The 19,344-nt window shown below is 44.9% G+C and overlaps 1 protein-coding gene across 6 annotated transcripts in view; it reads left to right on the forward strand.

The window, feature by feature from the left end:
- The window catches only part of PARD3B (par-3 family cell polarity regulator beta), a 402,302-nt gene extending 387,057 nt beyond the window's left edge, over window positions 1-15,245 (forward strand). For 5 of the 6 annotated variants that reach the window (XM_039554936.1, XM_039554938.1, XM_039554937.1 and 2 more), the window contains one exon: window positions 10,578-15,245. In XM_039554936.1, the coding sequence (XP_039410870.1) occupies window positions 10,578-10,932 (355 nt within the window). In that variant the 3' untranslated portion in view covers window positions 10,933-15,245. The remainder of the gene's footprint in view (window positions 1-10,577) is intronic. The other variant, XM_039554939.1, reaches the window with a different exon arrangement.
- The last annotated feature ends 4,099 nt before the right edge of the window (window positions 15,246-19,344 follow it).

Genomic DNA, 19,344 nt, shown 5'->3' on the forward strand with positions numbered 1-19,344 from the left:
CTGATGATGTCTCATGTCATCTGGGACACCTTGCTGGCACTGCCACGGTTGGTGCTGCTGGTGAAGAAAGCAAAGAAGAGAACAGTAGCCAGGCTGGGAGGGGATAGTGGTAAAAAACATGATGTGCGATGGGCTCCAGGAGTCCAAGCCTAGGCCTTGCTGAAGGAGACAGAGAGGACAGCAAGGGCTGTGGCATCTTGTGCTGTTGTCCTGTCCACCCATCTCCATCTTGTGCTCTAACATGATGACCTCTGACTTACAGATTTGCCTAAGGAAACAATGTCCAGCAAACTAAATAGGGAAAAACTGAGCTCAGATGTGTATGAAAGTCAGCAGTTATGTTGTCTTCATCTGTGAATGGAACATATTTCTGTATATCTGTAGGCATTAAAGCTAGTACCATATATATGAGTAAAAATTCCTCTTGTTGGAATAAAGCAGTTGGGAGCTGTATTGTGTGTTTCCTCCATGCTCAGTGGTTCAGGTCTCAAGGCAGCCTTACAATGATGTATTTGGTAGTAGTGGCATGTGTGAGTGTTTCACTCAAGCACAGCTGTTCTACAGGGCACCTTGAGGGGGTGTTTGCAGATTCATGTCTGTGCCTCACTTCTCCAGAATCTGCTTCTGCTCCAGGGATCTGGTGTGCCAAACCCTCCTCATCTAAGCAAGTCAACAGCCTGTCCCAGGCTGCTGCCTCAGAGAATGGCAGGGACTTTGTAAATAAAGGAAACAATTGAATGATAAGTTCACACTTCAACAGACTGGTTAACAACCTGATAACAGTTAATTACATACAGTATTTTTAAATGCAGCAACAGGGAGATAATTCGTACAGAGGTGGAGCACAGGCCCTTGGGCGTCATGACCAAAGGTTAACCACTTACTACCCATGCGCCTAAAGACAGTGGTGGCTGCAGCTCCGAATGTCACCAGTCCTGAACTTTTACTGGCCAGCAGTGACTCGAGGTCATGCACATAAGTGTCCTCAGCCGCAGGTAGGGGCAGGGGGAAGCTGTGCTCAGCCCCAAAACTTGGGGGTCCTGCTTTGAGAGGAACCTGTGTGCTGGCCGGCAGAAAATGTAGGGTGGTAAACCCAGGATTTTCTCCACCAGAGGCAGCAGGTAGAACATGTCCAGTCGGCAGTCGCTGCGCTCCCGCGGCCGCGCTGATGTTCGTGTAACTGAGGGAGCTCTGCAGGAAGGAGCCAGCATAAACACAGCTGGAATGGGCGCTCGCGGCCGGCTGCGAGTCACAGCAGCTGCGCTCGGTGCTACCGCTCCCTGGGCACCGGGTGGGACATTTCCGTCTGTCCCAGCCCGGTGGGATTGAGGGTTTGACCCTTGTTATTTAAAGCACAACTTCAGGACATCTGCTGTCAGAGCGCCCGCAAAGTTTGTGACTTAATGCAAGTCTAATTAACTGATTTGCCCATCCAAATCTGGAGATTTACACACTTCTATAGAGGCAGCTGTAAAGTTATAACTTCAGCGGTTTATCATGCCCTGAGCCTTTAAATCTCAATTATGAAAGGTAGTGTTTAATGGCTGGCTGGAAAATGGGTGGTTACCAGAGTGTTAATGGAGTGCAGCAAGCCAGGAAATGTATAATCTAATGCCGGTATAGAAATGAAAGGTTCTAACAAAAGAAAATACTGGGGGGGAGGATGTACTTACAGGCTGTTTTGTGCTGTTTAGGAGAAAATCAGTACATGAGCAGTAGGGAAACAATGGGGACTGAAATACTGCCTGAAGAAAGAAATAAGAGCTGCTTGTTTTTAAGGTCCCTCTCGCCCCCCCAAAACAGCCATCCTTCTCCTCTGGGTCTTGAGCTTTGCCTTTGTTGCAAAGGGGAAAAAAAAGGAATGGTATGTCACAGTGAGTTTAACAGTATGTCTGGACCAGAAAGAAACAAAATGAAGGAAAAAATAACCAGCTACATATTCCTTTTTTACTGAAGCATGGTTTTACTACCCAGTTTGTGCCATTGGAGACAGAATTGACAGCCATGCTTCATCACGGCAGTGGGAGAAAGTGCTGCAAGGAATGCTTTAATTTAAATGAGAAATGCTCTAAAAGAAAAAAAAGCCTAAAAGCTTGGTAATAACATTAATAACCACTTCTTACAGGTTTTTACTAGCCCACTAAAGATCAGACAGCATGTTAAGGTCCCAGTGGCTGAATAGTAAAGACCTGGGCCCAGGTTATTATTACTTAGGAAGATTCTTTTAATGATTTCTGTTATTAGTTGAAAATCATTTGAATAGTAAGTTGAATGGTCACCATGCTTTAAATTCATTTCACATGAAAAATGAGAACAGGGTAGAATTTGGGTTTATGTATTTCTAAAAGCACTTCACAAAACCAGTGTGGAGAGCAGTAGTGCTGCAAATGGATGGGCAAAGGGTGGAGGCTTCCCTGCTCGGGAGGAGCTCTTCTGGAGTGTGATCGGTTCCTTCTGAATAGCAATTTTGACTATGGCAACAGAATCTCTTTTAAATCAAATTAAAAGCTCCTGAACCAGAACAGACTCTTTAATTTCTACTCTGATAGCCTTCAAAAAAGCAGATACCTCCAGTAGGGGTTAGGATGAGGCAAAGGGATCCAGATAGTATTTCCGGCTTTTGTGCTGCTGCTGCGCTGAGGCCCGTGTTTGGGTCTTGCCTCTGCACCTCGCTCCCTTCTCATCGATTGCCTGCTCTTGAGGGAAGCAGCTGGCTGTTCTCAGGGCAGGGGCAGCGGGGTCCCCCTGTCTGTTGGAAGTTGCTACGCAGTAAGACACTGCAAGTATTACTATAGCACAGCTTTCACTTCAGCATCTCGCTCCAGTGGTGGCAGTTCTGCTCGTGTTCAGTACATTTTTATATTAGTTTGAGTTTGCATAGAAATGCAAAATTCAACTGAGAAGCTTCTCTTGCTGGATTGAGAGGCAAATGTCGTTTAAATAGAAGTTTTCTCCCCTCCAACGTAACTTGGTCAGCATCTTCTCAGGAGTGTGACTCAAAAGACCAAAGGCCAAGAACTCTTTTAGACTCTAGGAAGAGCTTTTGGTCCCCACTAATCTGCAAAACAAAAGACCAAAGGGACCTTAAAATCTCAGCCAGGTCTCTCCCCAACAGAGCGTGGGGGTTCCTGAGCAACAAGCATAACTGCTTAGCATTGAGAGTAGGTTACCAGTGCCAAGAGGTTAATGACTCACATGGCATTATGTTGTGTTGAATAATGAGAAACATCTGAAATGACACATGTTGTAATGACTCGCTACTTAAAGTACCAATCTACTTAAGATCCCTTTAAGCTTGAAGAGCTCACAGAGTAGCGATGTCTTGTTCAATAGGTGCTACTTTATGCCTCCTGGTAGAAGAGATGTACCATGCCTGAGAGCATACGAACAAAACAAGTGAGGAATTGAGTAGGAAGGATTATTGCACTAGTTGTTTTGAATGCTTTTTGGGCATTTATAGAGCACCAGCTAGCATATTCTGGGTTTTGTTTTTGTTGATTGGAGGGTTTTAATCCTGGTTGTCACAGTTCCTATATTTGTAGGTTGGATTTAGGGAAGGAAAGAAAGGGGAGCTTTGCCTGCAGGATGGGATTATCAGAAACTGGTCTGCGATTTGCTGTGGAAAATAAACTAATGCTGGAGCAAAGCAGCAACACTGTTTTATGGTTTGGTTGCTGATGGGAGGGAGTTTAACTAAATGGCACTCTAAATTCTGATGTTAACCAATCTGTGACATAGTTTGCTCCATTAGGGATCGAGAACAGTCTATTTTCTTGCAGACAAAATAAGTTGTTCATGCTGTCATAAGAAATCTTACATAGTTGTAAACATGTCAGACATTGCTTGCCTGTCTTACAGTTGTTCCTGCAGTCTGCTTCCCTGCATGGAAAGCTAGTATGTGACTAAACTGTACGCTTGGTCTTGTAAATGCAAGATGTAAAAGCACGTGTGACACCTAAATGTCTCCAACTGCGAAGAGCGGCCCAGGGAGCAGCTGGGGCCCAACACCTCAAAGTGTGGCACTCTGCAAACAATAAAGGACTTCGTTCTCCAGCTGCTTTAAGGCTGGACTTCAACTAGAGTAATATAAACATGTCTCTGCACTTACCTACTGGGATTATGGTGCTTTAACTGTTTGCTTCTAAATATTTTAAGCTGTAATATTGGAAAGAGAGAGAAACTGTGCCTGTAAGCTCTTGTGTTCAGGCCAGTTAGCACCACTTTAGACTTTGCAAAACTGTATGCAGGGGAAGAGAATCAGGCCTGCCTGTATTGCATCTGAAATGTATTGCTCGAATTTCAAACAAACTTATATGGACCCCTCCTTCTCCAAACCAAATAGGAATTCTTTAAAAAGGGAAGAGAGATTCTTCCACTCTTACACCCACCACTCACACACACACCCCCCCACCTCGAAATGCAGGTCATGAAATGATCATTATTTTTATGGGTCTGCAAAGCCTGTAGAAGTCAAAGCTGCGTAATATACATTGCAGAGTGTTCTGCTAATCCAGTCCAACCGCAGTCGTGCCTGGCCCAGGGAAGAGGGCCTGGTAACTGGAAACCTGACACTAAAGGAATTCCAAACACAGTCCTCAAACTAAAAACAGCTCTCTCTGCATGGCATGTGCTACATGAGAGCCAGGGATTGTATTCGTTTACGTTATCTGATTTTTCAGCCTTGTATTGTTGATAAAAGAACAGGAGAAGGAAGCACCTCCACCAGCTCAGCCCATAAATAAAGTGTGCCTGGTGTGTTTGAGGTTAGTATGACATTGCTAGACATCTGCCTTCTTCTGAGAGGTACAAGCCTCTCTCACAGACAGCAACCACTGAGCACTTCCTTGTGCTGCAGATTCTTCCCAGCATTAAGATACCAGATTTGATTCCCAGTGAATTTTAAGTGCAAAGCCTTTCTTTGGCTATGGGAAGTATTGATCTGAAAGGGCAAAGAATATTTATTGTAGGAGTATCTCACCTATTAAGATACAGAGACCCACCTTAAGGCATCTCAGTGACTTCCAGTGATTTTTTTTAAATCTGCAGTGATTTAAAATTTCATTAATTTATTTATGTTATATGCACGTTGAATATTAAGCAACAGAAGTTCTTAGAGCCACTGACTACAAACAGCACTGCAGGATCTTTAATACTGTACCTGGAGAGATGGCACGTGGTCTTTTCAGTCAGTTGTTTTTAGTGTTTGTTGAGAAGAGCTTTATAAAGACACAGTGTAATGTATTTGATACTTCAAGATTGTTTGTTTGCATAATTTAGTTCTTACACCAGCTTCTCTTTTCTTCTTTAAAAGTAGATCCTCCTGGCTGAGAACAAACAGCACACAATCACACTGCATACAATGGAGTTCTTCAGTGAGAATTTGGACACAGATAGGACCTTGTCGCTTTCTCCTGTTCTTTAATCACAGCCTGGGCTGTCTGATGCCATCACCCAGAGTCTCTGTATGTCCTGCTTAGACATGAAAGAGACTGCAGCCAAATGTGGGCTTTCCATTTGCTACTTAGTCTGTGGCTGTCTTTGAAGTTTATTTCAAGAAGTACTCTCTAACAAAGTAAGAAAGCAGGTTTTCATGTGAGATTATATCCCTTGCAAAATATTCCCTCAGCAGCAAGGAGGAGATAGTGATGTAAGAAGAGAGCATTCCCTTCTTTGCTTTTTACCAGGTACTAAGAGGGTGACCTCTGTGACTCTCCCTATAGAACAGAGGGAAGAAGAACCCTTTGTCATGATGAAATCCAAACCCCCAACGTGATGGGGCACAGCACGAGCAGTTAGACCTTCATTTTGCTTTCTTTTCCTTTCAGATAGCCCAAGCATGTGTCTCCTGACTGATGTTAAAGGTGACCTGCAAATGGAGGTTATCAATGAAATGCAGTAAACCTGAAATGTAATTACTTTTTTTTCTGATTGTTTTTTGAAGCATCAGGTATTTACGCCAGTCTACTCTGTAAGATTTTCCACAGTTGAAAAATTACTAAAATGGGGGTTTAAAAAAAAAAAGGGAACTGCAGAAAGCAAAAAGTGTTTAGTTAGGGCTTTTGATAGTTTTAGTTAGGGCTTCAGATACCGTGACTAAATAACATTTTGGGTAAAAGAAGTCTTTCCTAAGTATTCTGAATACTGTGGTTCAGTTTTAAATAAATCCAGAAGCTCTTAAAAATTCTGCAGTAAAGCCAGAAAATCCTATCTTTTTTGTGCTTGGAAGATAAATAAAGCAGAGATAGAAAAACAAACCTGCTTTAGGCTTTACTTGTTGTAGAGAAAATAACAACATGTTAATTGAATATCAGTCACAAGTCACCTGCTTTGCTTGGACAAGGCTGCTTTGTGCCCTTAATGCTCAAAATGGATCACAGTTGTTAACTGGTGAATCATTTTAAAAGATAAGCTGGTAGAGCTGCAAACCAGCATATGAAGTGAAACATGTTGCAACCACCTGTGTGTGATCTGTAATTTCTCTTCAGGGGAAGGAAGATGAGACCTTGCTTCCTCTAAATAAAGCAGACATTTTAAAGGGCACCTTGCTCATGACATTTTTGAGGAGTGTTTTCACACTGCCCCACCAGTTTCACTCCTTTGTACTTCTCTCTCCCTTCATTCAATTGCTTCCTGCAGCAGCAGCCTCTGCTTTTAGCTAGACCCACATCCATAATGCGCTTTCCAGTGGGACCCAGCAGAGCTGAACTATCAGCAAAACCAGTTTTTGAGCTCTGAGATCAGTTCCTTCCCAGGACGTTGTGTCAGCTTCCCTGGCTTCTGCCTGCCATTAATTGCACTGTATCCCCAGGTCAAACAACTGGCCAAAAATCTGGAAAACAGCTGACGGTCAGAGCAGCTCCTACTCAGCATGTCCTCTCGGAGGACATGCTCCTGGCCTGGTCCTTTTGAGTGGCTGGACCTGCTTGACCCAATTTGTGGATTTTTGATCACTCCCCTGGGTCACTGATTTTCCACTTGAGGTTATTGGTTTGACCCCCACACCGTGGGTCACTTGGGAGGTGTGATATGGCCCTGTGAACTCTGAACTCATCAGAAGCCAACAAAAACAGTGAGAGAGAGGAGAAGAATTTCATTAGGACCTCCTCAGAGGTGGCAGTGTCTGCTGAGGGAAAAGGTAGGAGTTGTTTTCCTTCTTGCAGAAACAAGCACAGCATCTACAAGGGGCTGCCGAGTAGAAAGTGTTTGGTTTGGTTTGTTTTGGCAATTTCTTTAAGGATAAACAACAGCATATACTTTTACACCATGGGCTATCGAGTGAGAAGGGTGTTGGTTCAGAGGAGCCCTCCTCTTCCTGCTAGGAACTGCCCCCAGTATCCCAGAGCTACTGCTAATACTTTCTGCAGCCAGAGCTTGGTATTTGCAGTTGTTTCTTCCACTTTAAAAAGATTGACTTTCTGATAGTAAATTTGTCACACTGAGGAGGAAAGGGCAGTTTTTTCCTGTTTTTTAAGACTGGTCAGATAGAGGTTCATGGACACTCTGTAGGCTGGTTCCTTGCACTGTGAGCAGCTCCCTAAGAATGGACTTCACCAGGCATGGGTGGTAAGGGGGGGGAAGAATGAATTCTCAAGAAATAATTTGACTCCAACATGCTGTGCTGATCATAAAAGGAAAAAAAAGTGTTGTCATTGTAGCTTGTGTGTCTGCAAGCATAACACCCACTGGGATCACTAGGGGAAGTGAGCTGGAGAGTGTGGAGCAGCCATGAGGATATCTTTTGTGAAATTTCCCTCAGTCATGCTGCCCAGAGTCAGCCTTTTGGACAGTTACCAGTGTTTCCCAAGGTTTTACTCAGGTGAGAGTTCTGCTAATCATTGGCTAGATCACCACTTGTATTATTCCCAAGGCTGCTAAAATAACGGGCATACCTTCTTTCTTCCTGGGGCTTTCCTAAAAGGTTCGTGTGGAGTGGATTCCTGTCAGGTCTCGGTGTACAACCTCTCCTCCCAGCTGCTAAATCGTGACTCTGGGCAAGACACTCAAGAATTACACCACCTATGGGTGTTTCACCCTCAGAGAAAGGAAACTGGTGCTGACAGTGAACAACTTGGGGTTTTATTTTGTAAAGAAAGATCTTGCTCTTCCCACATGTTCTTCTGCAGTTTGTCTACACAGCCACAGATGGTGTTAGCTGTAAGTGAACCGATGGTGGATTTAGTTTGCTAGGAGAGGTAACAGCAATGGAGATCTGATGGCATTGGCTCAGGCAGCTTGGGGCCATTTCTCATGTCTGGCATGCTTTGATTGCCCAGGCTCATCTTCACTGCACAGTCCTGGGTCAGAGCAGCCTGAGTGCACAACCCTCTGCACAGTCACAGCTTCTGTGGCAGCAGTGTAACACTGATTCCTAAAACTGGGCTGGCTGAGCTTTCCTGGAAAAAGCTCTTTTGGCTGGATGGCAAAACACACCCCTCTTTTTTCTTGCACCTTGCAGATCTCTGGTGTCAGTTGAGGCATGAGTCAAAGGCTCAGTACATCATGCTGGTGGCTCAGTCCTGTTCTCAGCCATCATTTTGGTACCAATTCATCTTGAATTCGGTTTTTTTAGAGTAATTCAATTTGCAGTTAGAGCTTTGTCCAAAAGCTACCTGGCTTTTCAGTGAATTCAGGATCAGGTTCCAAGCTCAGTCCTTTTTTAACGTGATCCATGAGAGTTGCATTGATTATAGCTGCCGACAAGAACACCTTAAAAAACCAATGCACAGGATTTTGAGCATGATCCTTTATTAAAAGGTGATGGGTGTAGGTTTGACATTTGTTCCTGTTGGTGTGCTGCTTGACACAAAGCAGTTCCTACCATTGCAGAGTCTTTTATGATTGGAAGTATGTTTTTGTGCACAGAGGCATTAAAGCTGAGTGTGATGGGACTGACTAGTGAACAAGCCTTCATGCAGAAATACGTGGAGCAGCTCTTTGGCCTGCTGTGGAAATTAGGCTTTGTTGCAAGGCGTAGGTGTGTGAGCAGCAACAGCAATTGTCTCAGTACATACGGTTAAGAGTGGTTTGGTATCTCAGAGGGTGGCTTCAGGCCCTTCAGCACTTTGTCTGGACTGTCTCACCAGGAGATGGAGGGGGAAGCTGAGAGTGCCTGTCTTTTATAATGTTCTGTTTTTAAAGCAGAAAGTCTCTGGGGAGCATAGGGTCCTAAAAGTCCAAGGCCTGGAATGCTTCCTTTTGCTCTTTCCATTTTAAACAGGAAACATTTGCACTAAGTTATTCCAGGAGGAGAATTGCAGGTTCATTTCAAGGCAGATAATGTTTGTTCATTGCCTGTGTCCGTGATTTACCCCATGGGCTTAAACGAGTGCAGCAGAAAACCACATGTTTTGTTTTACTACAGGCTAAAACAAGTTCCAGCAGAGTCTGGGAGCCCAGGTTAAGAAAGAAGGAGCATGCTTGTAAAATCTCTGTGTGAACAAGAGAGTCATTGACAAATTTTGAACACCTGATCTGCTGTACCAGAATGATGACTTTTTTCATAATCTATGCAAAGAATATTTAAACAGTTGATGAGTTCAGTCCCAAGGCCACAGAGCAAGTATAATTGATTTATACTTCCAGCCCCTGTTTTGGGTCAAAACTCTGTCTTCTTCCCTCAGCACTCATTTGGAGAGAAGCTTCCTGTGCAGTCAATGAGAGGTTTTGTCCAAAGTGCAAAGACATTTGCAGTCAGACTGGCAAAAACTCCTAATTGAGTTGAACTTTTGGGGATGCTCTGGTGACATGTCTGTGAGAACAATTATTTTTGCCATTTCAAAAGTACCACAAGTTAAGTTGTACTAGGAAAAAATATCAATGCTTCATTAGTGCAAATCATGAAATTAAGATGCAGCAGGCTACAGAGGGGGCTCCATGGCACATCCTTGCGGATGACACATTCACGTGTTGCTTTTCACATGAACTAGGGCTTGTGAGATCCATACTGATGCAGACAAGTTACAGGGCTGTTGTAATATCAGGCCTTCTAGATCACAGATTTTTTGAAACCTCATTGGCAACTTGCCCATTAAACACAGGTATTGTAGCCTGACATCCCTAGCATTTCTTCCAGGAGTTCCAGTTTTTCCAACTATGGTGTTTGGAAAGCTTTACAGGCTGACATATTAGGAGAGGATAGTGGGAAATGGCCTGGAAAGCGTGAATATTTGTGCATGTAAAGCTTATGGGATTTGCAGACTTGCAGACCTAACTCATCTGTTTATCCTCAGGCTAGATAAGATTCAGTCAAACATGCATTGTTTAAAGGAGCTTTGTTTCCATTATGGCAAATGGATCACAGGAGACTGACTGAGCTGAAGGGCTCCAGTGCTCCCCCATTGTAAAAGGGCTGTGATGTGCGCTGGACCCTTCCTCCAATGTCCTGGATGTTACAGACTTTTGTAGCATGCAGGTGGGAAGCTTGTTATCCTTCAGAAGTTCTTTTCATTCATCAGGACTTGTCATGCTTGGGGTGGCATTTCCTCTCCCAAAGTAAACATAGATTGTATGTACAATAATATATCACTGGGCTAGTAGACTGCCTTTTTATGTGCTTTATTATGTTTTTTCCTCCTCAGGCGTGGACCTGCAGAGCCACTAGAATATTTAACAGGGCCACGAGTAACGTACAAAGAGAGAGATCTTCCCTACTACCACGGAGGACAGCCTGTTATCCACCCATCCAAGGGGAACTACATCCGTGCGCCGGACGCAAGAGTGGCAGAACTGAGGTACCCCCAGTATTACCCAGCCCAGCCCATCACAAACCAGCATAAAGGACCCCTCCGGCAGGACGTGCCACCTTCCCCTCCACAGTCCCACCGAGCACCAGCTTACAGTGAAATTGTCCGACACCGTGGGACCAGTCCAGACCAGTACCAGTACAGGCAACAGGATCCCAGGCAGAAGAACCCCATGACTGCAGCTGTATAGCCGTGCACTGGACTTGCCGGCACAGCTCGGGAGGAGCCCCGTTGGACACGATCCTTGTAGAGTTGTTCCCAAGCGTAGCTGCCTGTAAGAATGGCACATGAGACCTGGAGTTGTTCTTACTGAGCTGGGCTCAGCATAGGTGCTTTCTAACAGACGAACTAAAGCCACGTGAGGTACGATGTGTTTTGAGTATGTGGGGTACCAGACAGTTGAGTGGTTTTTAATTCCTTTTAAAAATAGAAAGTGGCTGCTGGAAATGAAACACAACACTTAATACACCTCAGGGCTATTTACTGAATCCAGTTACACCTTTACAGTACGTAGCTGTCTGTGCAAGGGCAGCAGAGTCACCAGAGTTTACTTCAGAGTGCTGTTGTAGAGCCTTTTAAGTGAGAACACAGCATGCAGTATGGACTTCTTGCAGAGCTAGGCATCTTGTGTATCTAGTGTGTGAACATGACAAGGGACTGCCACAGAGATAGCGGCCACATTCCAGGCACATCCTGACCAACACCTCTGCTTTAAGAATGCTCCAGTTCCAGATTTGTGATCTAGTCTTCCTTTCTTTTCGGTGGTGGCAGCATTTATCTTGTAGCCTTCATTTTTTGCAGTTTGTATATCAAGAGGCTTCTCTTATTGCACCTGCTGCAGTTGGAGTAGGGCAAAAAGCCTTATCCCCTCTGCTTGGGCAGGCTCACAGAGGACAGGCAGCCACCTGAGAACCATGTCTGGGGATGGGGGGGAGTATGCTTGTGAGTGTTGGTTAGTTATATAGTGTGCAGTCTTTAAACGTAAACCCTGGAGACCAGGTCCTCAGCTGCTATCAGGAAGTGTCGCTCGAGGGGTTTCAGTGGAGCTGGCCTGTAAGGAAGTGGCCAGGGAGGTGACATTATGGGCATGGACTCCATAATTCATATTAAGTTACTGTGTCAGGTGCTGCCTTGGCCCTATCAGGGCAGCCCATTCCTGGCCCGCTCCAGGCAGTGTTGGAGCCAAGTGCCTGCCAGCAGCATGCATGCCCTGGCCAGCCCAGTGCCCCAGAAGGCACCTGTTCATGGGAGCCACCCTCAGTCCATGAGGGAAGCTCAGCCTCGGGCAGCGCCAGGCCCCACCATGCCAAGTGCCAAACTACTCGAGTTTCTGCAGCCAGAGGCCATCAGGTCAGTGGGGAAAGGGGCTTTACACAGCAAGGGGTGAGGGAAAAGACAAGGAAAGCAACAGGAAGAGCTTCAAGACCCTGGGGCCCAGGAGGAAGAGGTGAGAAGAGCAAGTTATTTGCACAGGAAGAGAGAAGGTGGGGGGGGTGTTGTCAGTAGCACAGCAGAGCTATGGTGGGGGGACAGGGTGGTGGGGTACATGCCCAGCTCTTTGCCCCAAACAGCCTGAGTTTGCTCTGCAGCCAAAAATGCGTGTCCCCAGCCACAGGGACCTGTGCGACCTGACCCAAGAGGGCTCTGAGTGCTTAGAGATCTGTCTCAAGGATTTTGTCACGGGGAAACCATGCAGTGTTGCGACCTAGAAATGCATTATTTCTAAGTGTCCTTAATTCCTCAACTTCTGCCTTTTGGGAGTGTCACTAAACCATTAGGCCTCCTCTCTCCATCAGGAAAAGACTGTGACCTGGCCAAGGATTAAGCATAAGGATTTCTTTGATGTCTTCTTTGGTATGCAACATAATAAATCACATAGTTCACTTCCCAGGTGCTTAATATCACCAGGAAGGTTTGTCCTGCTATGAGTGTGTCCTGCTGGCAGGTAATGGCCCTGATGAGAAGCAGCATTTAATCCCAGCCTACTTTCTTCTCTGCTGATGATGCTGGTTAGAGCCTGGTGTAACCCTCAGGCACAGGGAGCATTTGCAGCTGCCTGAGTGGCTGGCAGGCTCCAGTGCTTGCATTCCCACCAGCCTCCACCCACCAGCAGGCTGGGAAGCAGGGGAGAGGAGACAGCTTTCCATGGTGGGGGAGCACGTCCATGATTCAGACAGAGGGCTGGACTCCCTGGGGCAGGGGCAGGCACAGTTCTAAATCCAGTCAGGAGGAAGCATTGGTGGGAGGGAGAGAGGAAGAGGAATGAAACTGATTATGAAACGAGGGTGTTCGGTTCTTGTTCCATTTCTTTCTGCCCTCTTCCCTAGTAATGTAGGAGGGAAAAACCTCTGGAGGGAGTGTTGGATGTAAAGCTGGATGTCTCTCAGTACCCTCCATAAATAAGGCGCATTCCCCAAGGAAACTGTGCCTGTCATGTACGTGCTCTGCACAGCCTTGTACTTCTCTCAGAAAGCTTCAGTTGCTGTAGGATACTCAGCCAGGACTTGGCAACCACAGGATAGTCGCTGGTGTTATTAAGGCCTGTTGAAAGTGAAGCAAAAACAAATTAAAGTACTTTCCTTTCCCTCCTTGAAATATAACCCCTGATACATTTGATCCAGCTGTAAAAAAACTAATGTTCACGACAGTGGCTTTATCAAGCCAGGCCACAATTAAGAACAGCTCTGAATATAAGCTACTGCCTTTGTAAATCACTCTCAACTAACCCTTCAAATGGCATCACAGCACAGTGAACAGAACTTATTTACAGTATTTCATGAGCCAGGGCCAAATAAAATCTGGATGGAAACAGCTCCTAGGTTATTTATAGCCTTTGAAGGACCTGCCCAATGTCTCCCCGTAACCTGAATCTTTCCTTAAGAGCTCCCCTTGACTGCATCAGCTCCACTCAGTTGAGGCAGACAGATCAAACAAACACCTTCTGAGCTGTTAATCTTACCTTACCCAACAGGTTATTAAATGATGCTTCTGCTCAGTAAGCAGAAATCAGTAGAGAGCTTCTTCCAATCAAAAAAAAAAAAAAAAAGTGCTATAAGTATAATATATGGATGCATCCTACAGGTAAGGAGCTAAGGAGGAAGAACATTGTGACCTAGCTGGGGGAAAAAGACCAAAAAGTATTACAGAGCATCTCATCAATCTCTGGTGCCATTGTTTTGGGAGAAAATTGCCATTTGCTGGTTTAATATCTGGTAGAGGTACGGTATTTTCAAAAGTGTAATGTGTAACTACAGTATATATAGTCAGCTTTTCTGCAGTGTAAAATGTATGATTTTAGCACCATATTGTGGAAAAATATGTACCGTGCAGAATTCACGAGGTGCTACAACTGACGGTTGAAAATACACACTTGCAAAATCCAAAAGAGCCGTTAAGTAACAAGTTGTTCTTTTCCCATATGTCCATATGTTTGGGAAAATTATGAGTCTGAAATGCTCTTGACACATAATTGCCTCGCACTCCCTCATCCAAAATGTGCCAGTCCAGCAGCAGAGTTACTGACGTAGCGGGTGTGAAGGGAGAGTTGGGTTTGCCACAGGAGCAGCCCTAAGTGTGTGTGTGAACAGGCATCAAGACCAGGGGAGAGAGGCCCGCACTCACGTGAAGCTGAAGCTTTGATTTCCTGAGCTGGTGGCGTGCAGCCTGCATTTCTGGCTCTGGCACAGGGCCAGCCAGGCCCAGCAGTTGAAAGATTAAGAGATAGAAAAAGAGCCTGTGGATTTTCTGAGTGACCACCCACTAGTGAGCCATGATCTTGGCCTGTGAGCCGACATTACCACTGTGATATATTATGATGCAGAAGTCTCTAGGCACCCCTCAAATGCATAAAGAAATATCAATTGCCCTTTGTGGGAAAAAAAAAAGGGGGAAACTGAGCATAGAAAAGAAAAAAAAAGGCTCTTGCCTTGGAAAAGTGCATACAGTCCTGAATTCCAATTCACTCCAGCCTCCTGATCTAGAAATAGCTTCACATGCTGCCTAATTTTTTTAGAGATGAATTTTGCTACCTCTTCCTCCCAGCCATCACAGATTTGTTTATCAGAGAGTTAGTGCTGTGAGTGAATCCTACTGACTGCTCTGCCAGGGCCACATCCTGACACTCTGCTCTGAGCAGGGGCTGCTTTGCACTTTCAAAAGGCTCCACGCCTGTGCTCCCTGTCACAGTTGTTCTGCAGGGTCCTCAAGCCTTACGTGCAAAATCAGAAGTGCTATTCACTATCTCTGCGTAGGAGAGAAGGCTTTGTAAGACACTATTCTCTTACTGTGAGGGAGAGAGAGATACCTGTGATCCTGACAATACCTATGTGTTTAAGTGAAACTGATTTAAAAATCATGTGTTGTTTTGGGGGAGAAATTCAACACGTAATTTGACAGATTTTTTCTAGTACCACGTCAAAGATTTTGATCTTTTGTTACATATGGCTATATAAATTTTACCTGGTTTATTTTGCATTAAAATAAAGGCTTTAAGAATATATATGATTATGTATTTGTACGTAGAATCTTTCCATTCTTTGTGTCTACAAAGTCATCCTCAGCCGTGGATATGATTTGATATTAGAGGATGATACATGATCAAGCTGGATCAGAATTGGTAACATGACGTTTTTTAACAAAAAAAAACAAAACCACAACAGCCATGTGCTGCTTCTTAGGAAAAAAAAAGCATCCCAGGGCTTAACTTGATTCTCTCTCAAATCTGCATTGTCTTCAGTTGTATCACCTGATTCCATACCCCAGGACTGAAAGGAGAAGCGAGAAAGAAGTCCCTTGCCAGCTCAGAGAATTTCAGCTTAGGCGGCTGTGTGTTCATTGCTGAAGTTCCCCAGGCAGTTTCATCTCAACATGGAGCTCTTCTCTTGCTGTTGGTACCAGCCGAGGTGTCCTGCAGCCTGTAGCAGGTGCCAGGTCCAACGAGCTGAGAGGGCTGGAACCTCTTGCCAGAGATTTAGAACGCCTTGGAAGTTCTGCACAGGCGCTTCACATGAGGTACGTTGATCATTTTACTGAAGCTGGTGCCTCTCCTTTTCACACATTATGCACAAGCATAGATCTTTGTAGGATCAGGCTGTGGGTTGCAGTGAGATTCAGGCAAGAGTGTTATGTTAGATGGAGTAATTTTCAAAATAGATACTTCAGGGAAAAGGCATTAGTACAGGGAGAAGGAATAATGAGGCCTAAGATGGAAATTTTGGGTTACTACTAAGAAAATGGAAAGAATAAACGAGCAAAATAGACAGAAAGGTGCAGGTTTACAACACAAGCTGTAACAGAAATGGCAGGAATGGAATGGGTCAATAAAAATACATGTGTACTGCACTCCAAAGCATTTTGAATGCAGGTCTTGGTGTTTACAGCCAAGACAGCTCATGGACAACTGTCAGTCAATTTTAGCAAGTATTAAATTATAAACCACATAGATGCCAGTTTTAGAACTAATCAGGTCATAACCTGCACTCACAGCAAAAAACTGTACAAATAAAAATGATACCTCAGTTTCTCCTGCTGGAGCTGTACAAAGAGTAGCAGAAGACAAAGTAGGAGTGTATTAAGAGCTGGAAGCTCAGTGACCAGTTTCAGATAGTGGTCCTTCTGCCTTGCAGTGGTCTCCTGTGGTTTCCCCATGACAGCATTCACTTCCCTGGGACCTGGGCTCAAGTTAAAGTCTCTTTTGCATCACTGCTCTGTCTGCCTAAAGAAGTATGTGGAGCCATTTGACTGTTAATTAATTTTAATGAATGAAACTGCACCCTCCTGAGACCTGTATCCTGCTGTAAGCAGAGTGGGATACAGTGCCTTTCCGCACAGAGGGTCTCGGAGCTGCATTACCCCAGCAGAAGTGCAGTGACCTGCTGCAATGTGCTCTTCCCGGGGCAGAGCATCGCAGCCTCTCAGGGATGAGGAACATGGCAGCTGTGCTGCTTGGGAGGCTCTCAGGAAGCAAAATGCCATTATCAAGATTGAAGTGGAGCTGAGCTGCTCCTGCAGCCTCCCAGAAGGCATTCAGGGCTTCTGGTAAGTCCCAGAGGATTCTGGCTCAAAGGTTCTGGAGGTCTCCTGAGGAGGTTACTCAGACTCCCTTTGCTTGGTGTGCTCATCCCTACAGAGAAGGTATGGAGGTACTGAGGCATGCCTTGGGAAAGGATGGAAACAAGTAAGATTGAGATGGGATCCTAATCCCCAAGTGTGGGATCTGCTCCAGGGGGGACATCTTGGCTGATGGTTTTCTCAGTGGGCTGGATGGGAATGATCTGACACAGGCAACCAGAGAGACAGGATTGCTCTGGAAATGAGTAAGGAGAGCTGAGACAGTAGAGAATGGGAAATGACAAGGAGAGGCAACTGGAGCAAAGGAAAGGGGATGAGAAATAAAAATAGGTTGAAAAGGGGGGTGGGGGTGTCAGACCTGAACAGGAAATAAGTGGGAAGTAGAGGGGATTGTCCCCAATGTGTGAAGTTCACAAACCAACAGGGAAGGTGGAACTTTGTTGATAATGCTGACTAATGCTCCCCAATCTCCATTTTGCATCCCAGACTTGTGACATCCCTCAACTGCAGCCAGAGTCAAGACCAGTGACAAAGCAGCACAAAGCCTGTGCCTGAGCAAGAAAGGAGGATGGCAAGTAGGAATTGTGAGGAAACCCATCAACCAGTACGGGGAGAGAGACACCCCTTACACATCACTGCCCCCTCCCTAGATCACATGTTGGCACCCAGGTCTCACAGCCTGTTCCACACACACCTCCCTTTACCTCCCTGGGTACCACCACCATCACCAAGGCTCCTTTCCTAGTTGCTTCTTTCATCCAGCGGTTCCCCCTGATTTCTGATGTCCCCAAAGCCACATCAACCTTCAACACAACTTTTGCCTTCACTGCTGAGAAGCCTTCCGTGCCATCTGTGAGCGTAGCTAAACAACACCAATAATTTTGCTGGCACCTGAAAGAGTCAAAATATGTGGCCCCCAGGACCACCCCACACGGTGTGGGGTGAGGCTGTGCCATCATTACAGACAGGGACAAGTCATTTCTGAATCAGTGCTTTTGGGTGTAGATTGCAAGAAAGACACAGATTTCATCTCCACTGCCTTTTTGCTTGCCTAGAATAAACCTTTGACATGTGCAAAAGCTGTTTTATTGCTGGCCTTGTACAAAAATCCTGAACCAGTTTCAAGGGCCAAAAAGGTGATTATAGTCTTTAAAGCAGAATTAATTCTCAAACCATTCCCAAAATATGCCTGACGAACTAACCCAAGCCAGACGAGTTGGCTGTGGTCATGGTAAAGGAAACCTCTGTGCAGAGGAAACAGCCCTGCTTCGCTTTTCCAGAAGAGTATCTGCATCTGAAAGAAATAATTTATTGGGAAATATGTACAGTAGAGTAAAATAGCAAAATGAGACATTCAATGAGGTTTCTATATAAAACTGTGCCCTTTGCCTCCGGCAGATAATGAATAAAAATGATATAAAGAAGCAATGAACATTCAATGTTTTATATTTAAAACACATTTATGTGGAAAACAATGTGGCATAGAAATAGGACTGAAGGGTTCTCCAAGATAATGCCAGAAGCTGTGAGATGTTAGCAGCTTTGTCGTGTAAGTTTCAAGGTGTAGGTTTTTCATTTTCTCTTACAGATCACAGAAGCAGTTGTGAAAACTGTCATTAAAATTCATGGCAAGAAAAGTAAACTTACATTAAAACCTACTCCATTCTTCTCTGAATTCTTGGTCCTGACTAGGAAGAAGTGTCTGCTTCTCTGCCAAAACCTTACCTACACAATCTGATTTAGGCTCTGTTAAGCTGGAGTTTTCATACATCACATCCTTCAATCCAGAGCACAAAGGAAAAAAAACCCTAAAAAATTGCAGCCTAGATTTTCAAACCGGCAAGCTGTTAAGAAGTTTCATTTGCCATCATTTTTCTAGGAATGAAAAGAGAAGAAAAAAATAAGCAGATATGAAGAAACTAGTTTGTAAGTAAACAAAAATAAATAAACCAGCCCTTCCTTCCACCTAGGTATAGATATGCATATGTATATGTATATAGACACACACTTAGGTATTGCTGCTTTTGATCTAAAAGCAAGTTTACTTTTCCAGCTTATTTCCAGCCATTCCCTCTCCCTGAAGGAGCAATATACAGCAATATATGCATGTGAGGAAAGCGGTATAAATGGTGAGCACCTGGTTCATGAGTGGATGGATGTGCAGAGCCGCTGAGCCATGCAAGCAAAATGAGGAGGAAGCTCTCAGAGCAGCATTTCCACATGCTGCCTGTTGCTCCAGTGCCTGCATCCCTGTCAGTGACAGTTTGCAGAGGTGGGCTGAGTTTGCAGGGCAGCCCCTGCCCCAGCTGTGGAAAGGACTGGCAAGGCTGCTGCAGTGGGTGAGGGCTCCTGGGTGGCACCTCCTGGGAGATTGAAACCAGAGCATACGTTAGAGAAGTCATGGGGCTGCTCTTAAGGTTGAAGCTGCCCGACAGTCTGTAGGTTAATTCAGCAAGCAAAGGAAATCAAAGGCACTCTAAGCATGCTCAGTTTCCAGCTCTCTATTCACATTTCACCAAATTAATCACAACTA

Source organism: Corvus cornix, chromosome 7, assembly GCF_000738735.6.
Source record: "Corvus cornix cornix isolate S_Up_H32 chromosome 7, ASM73873v5, whole genome shotgun sequence".
Lineage (NCBI taxonomy): Eukaryota > Metazoa > Chordata > Aves > Passeriformes > Corvidae > Corvus > Corvus cornix.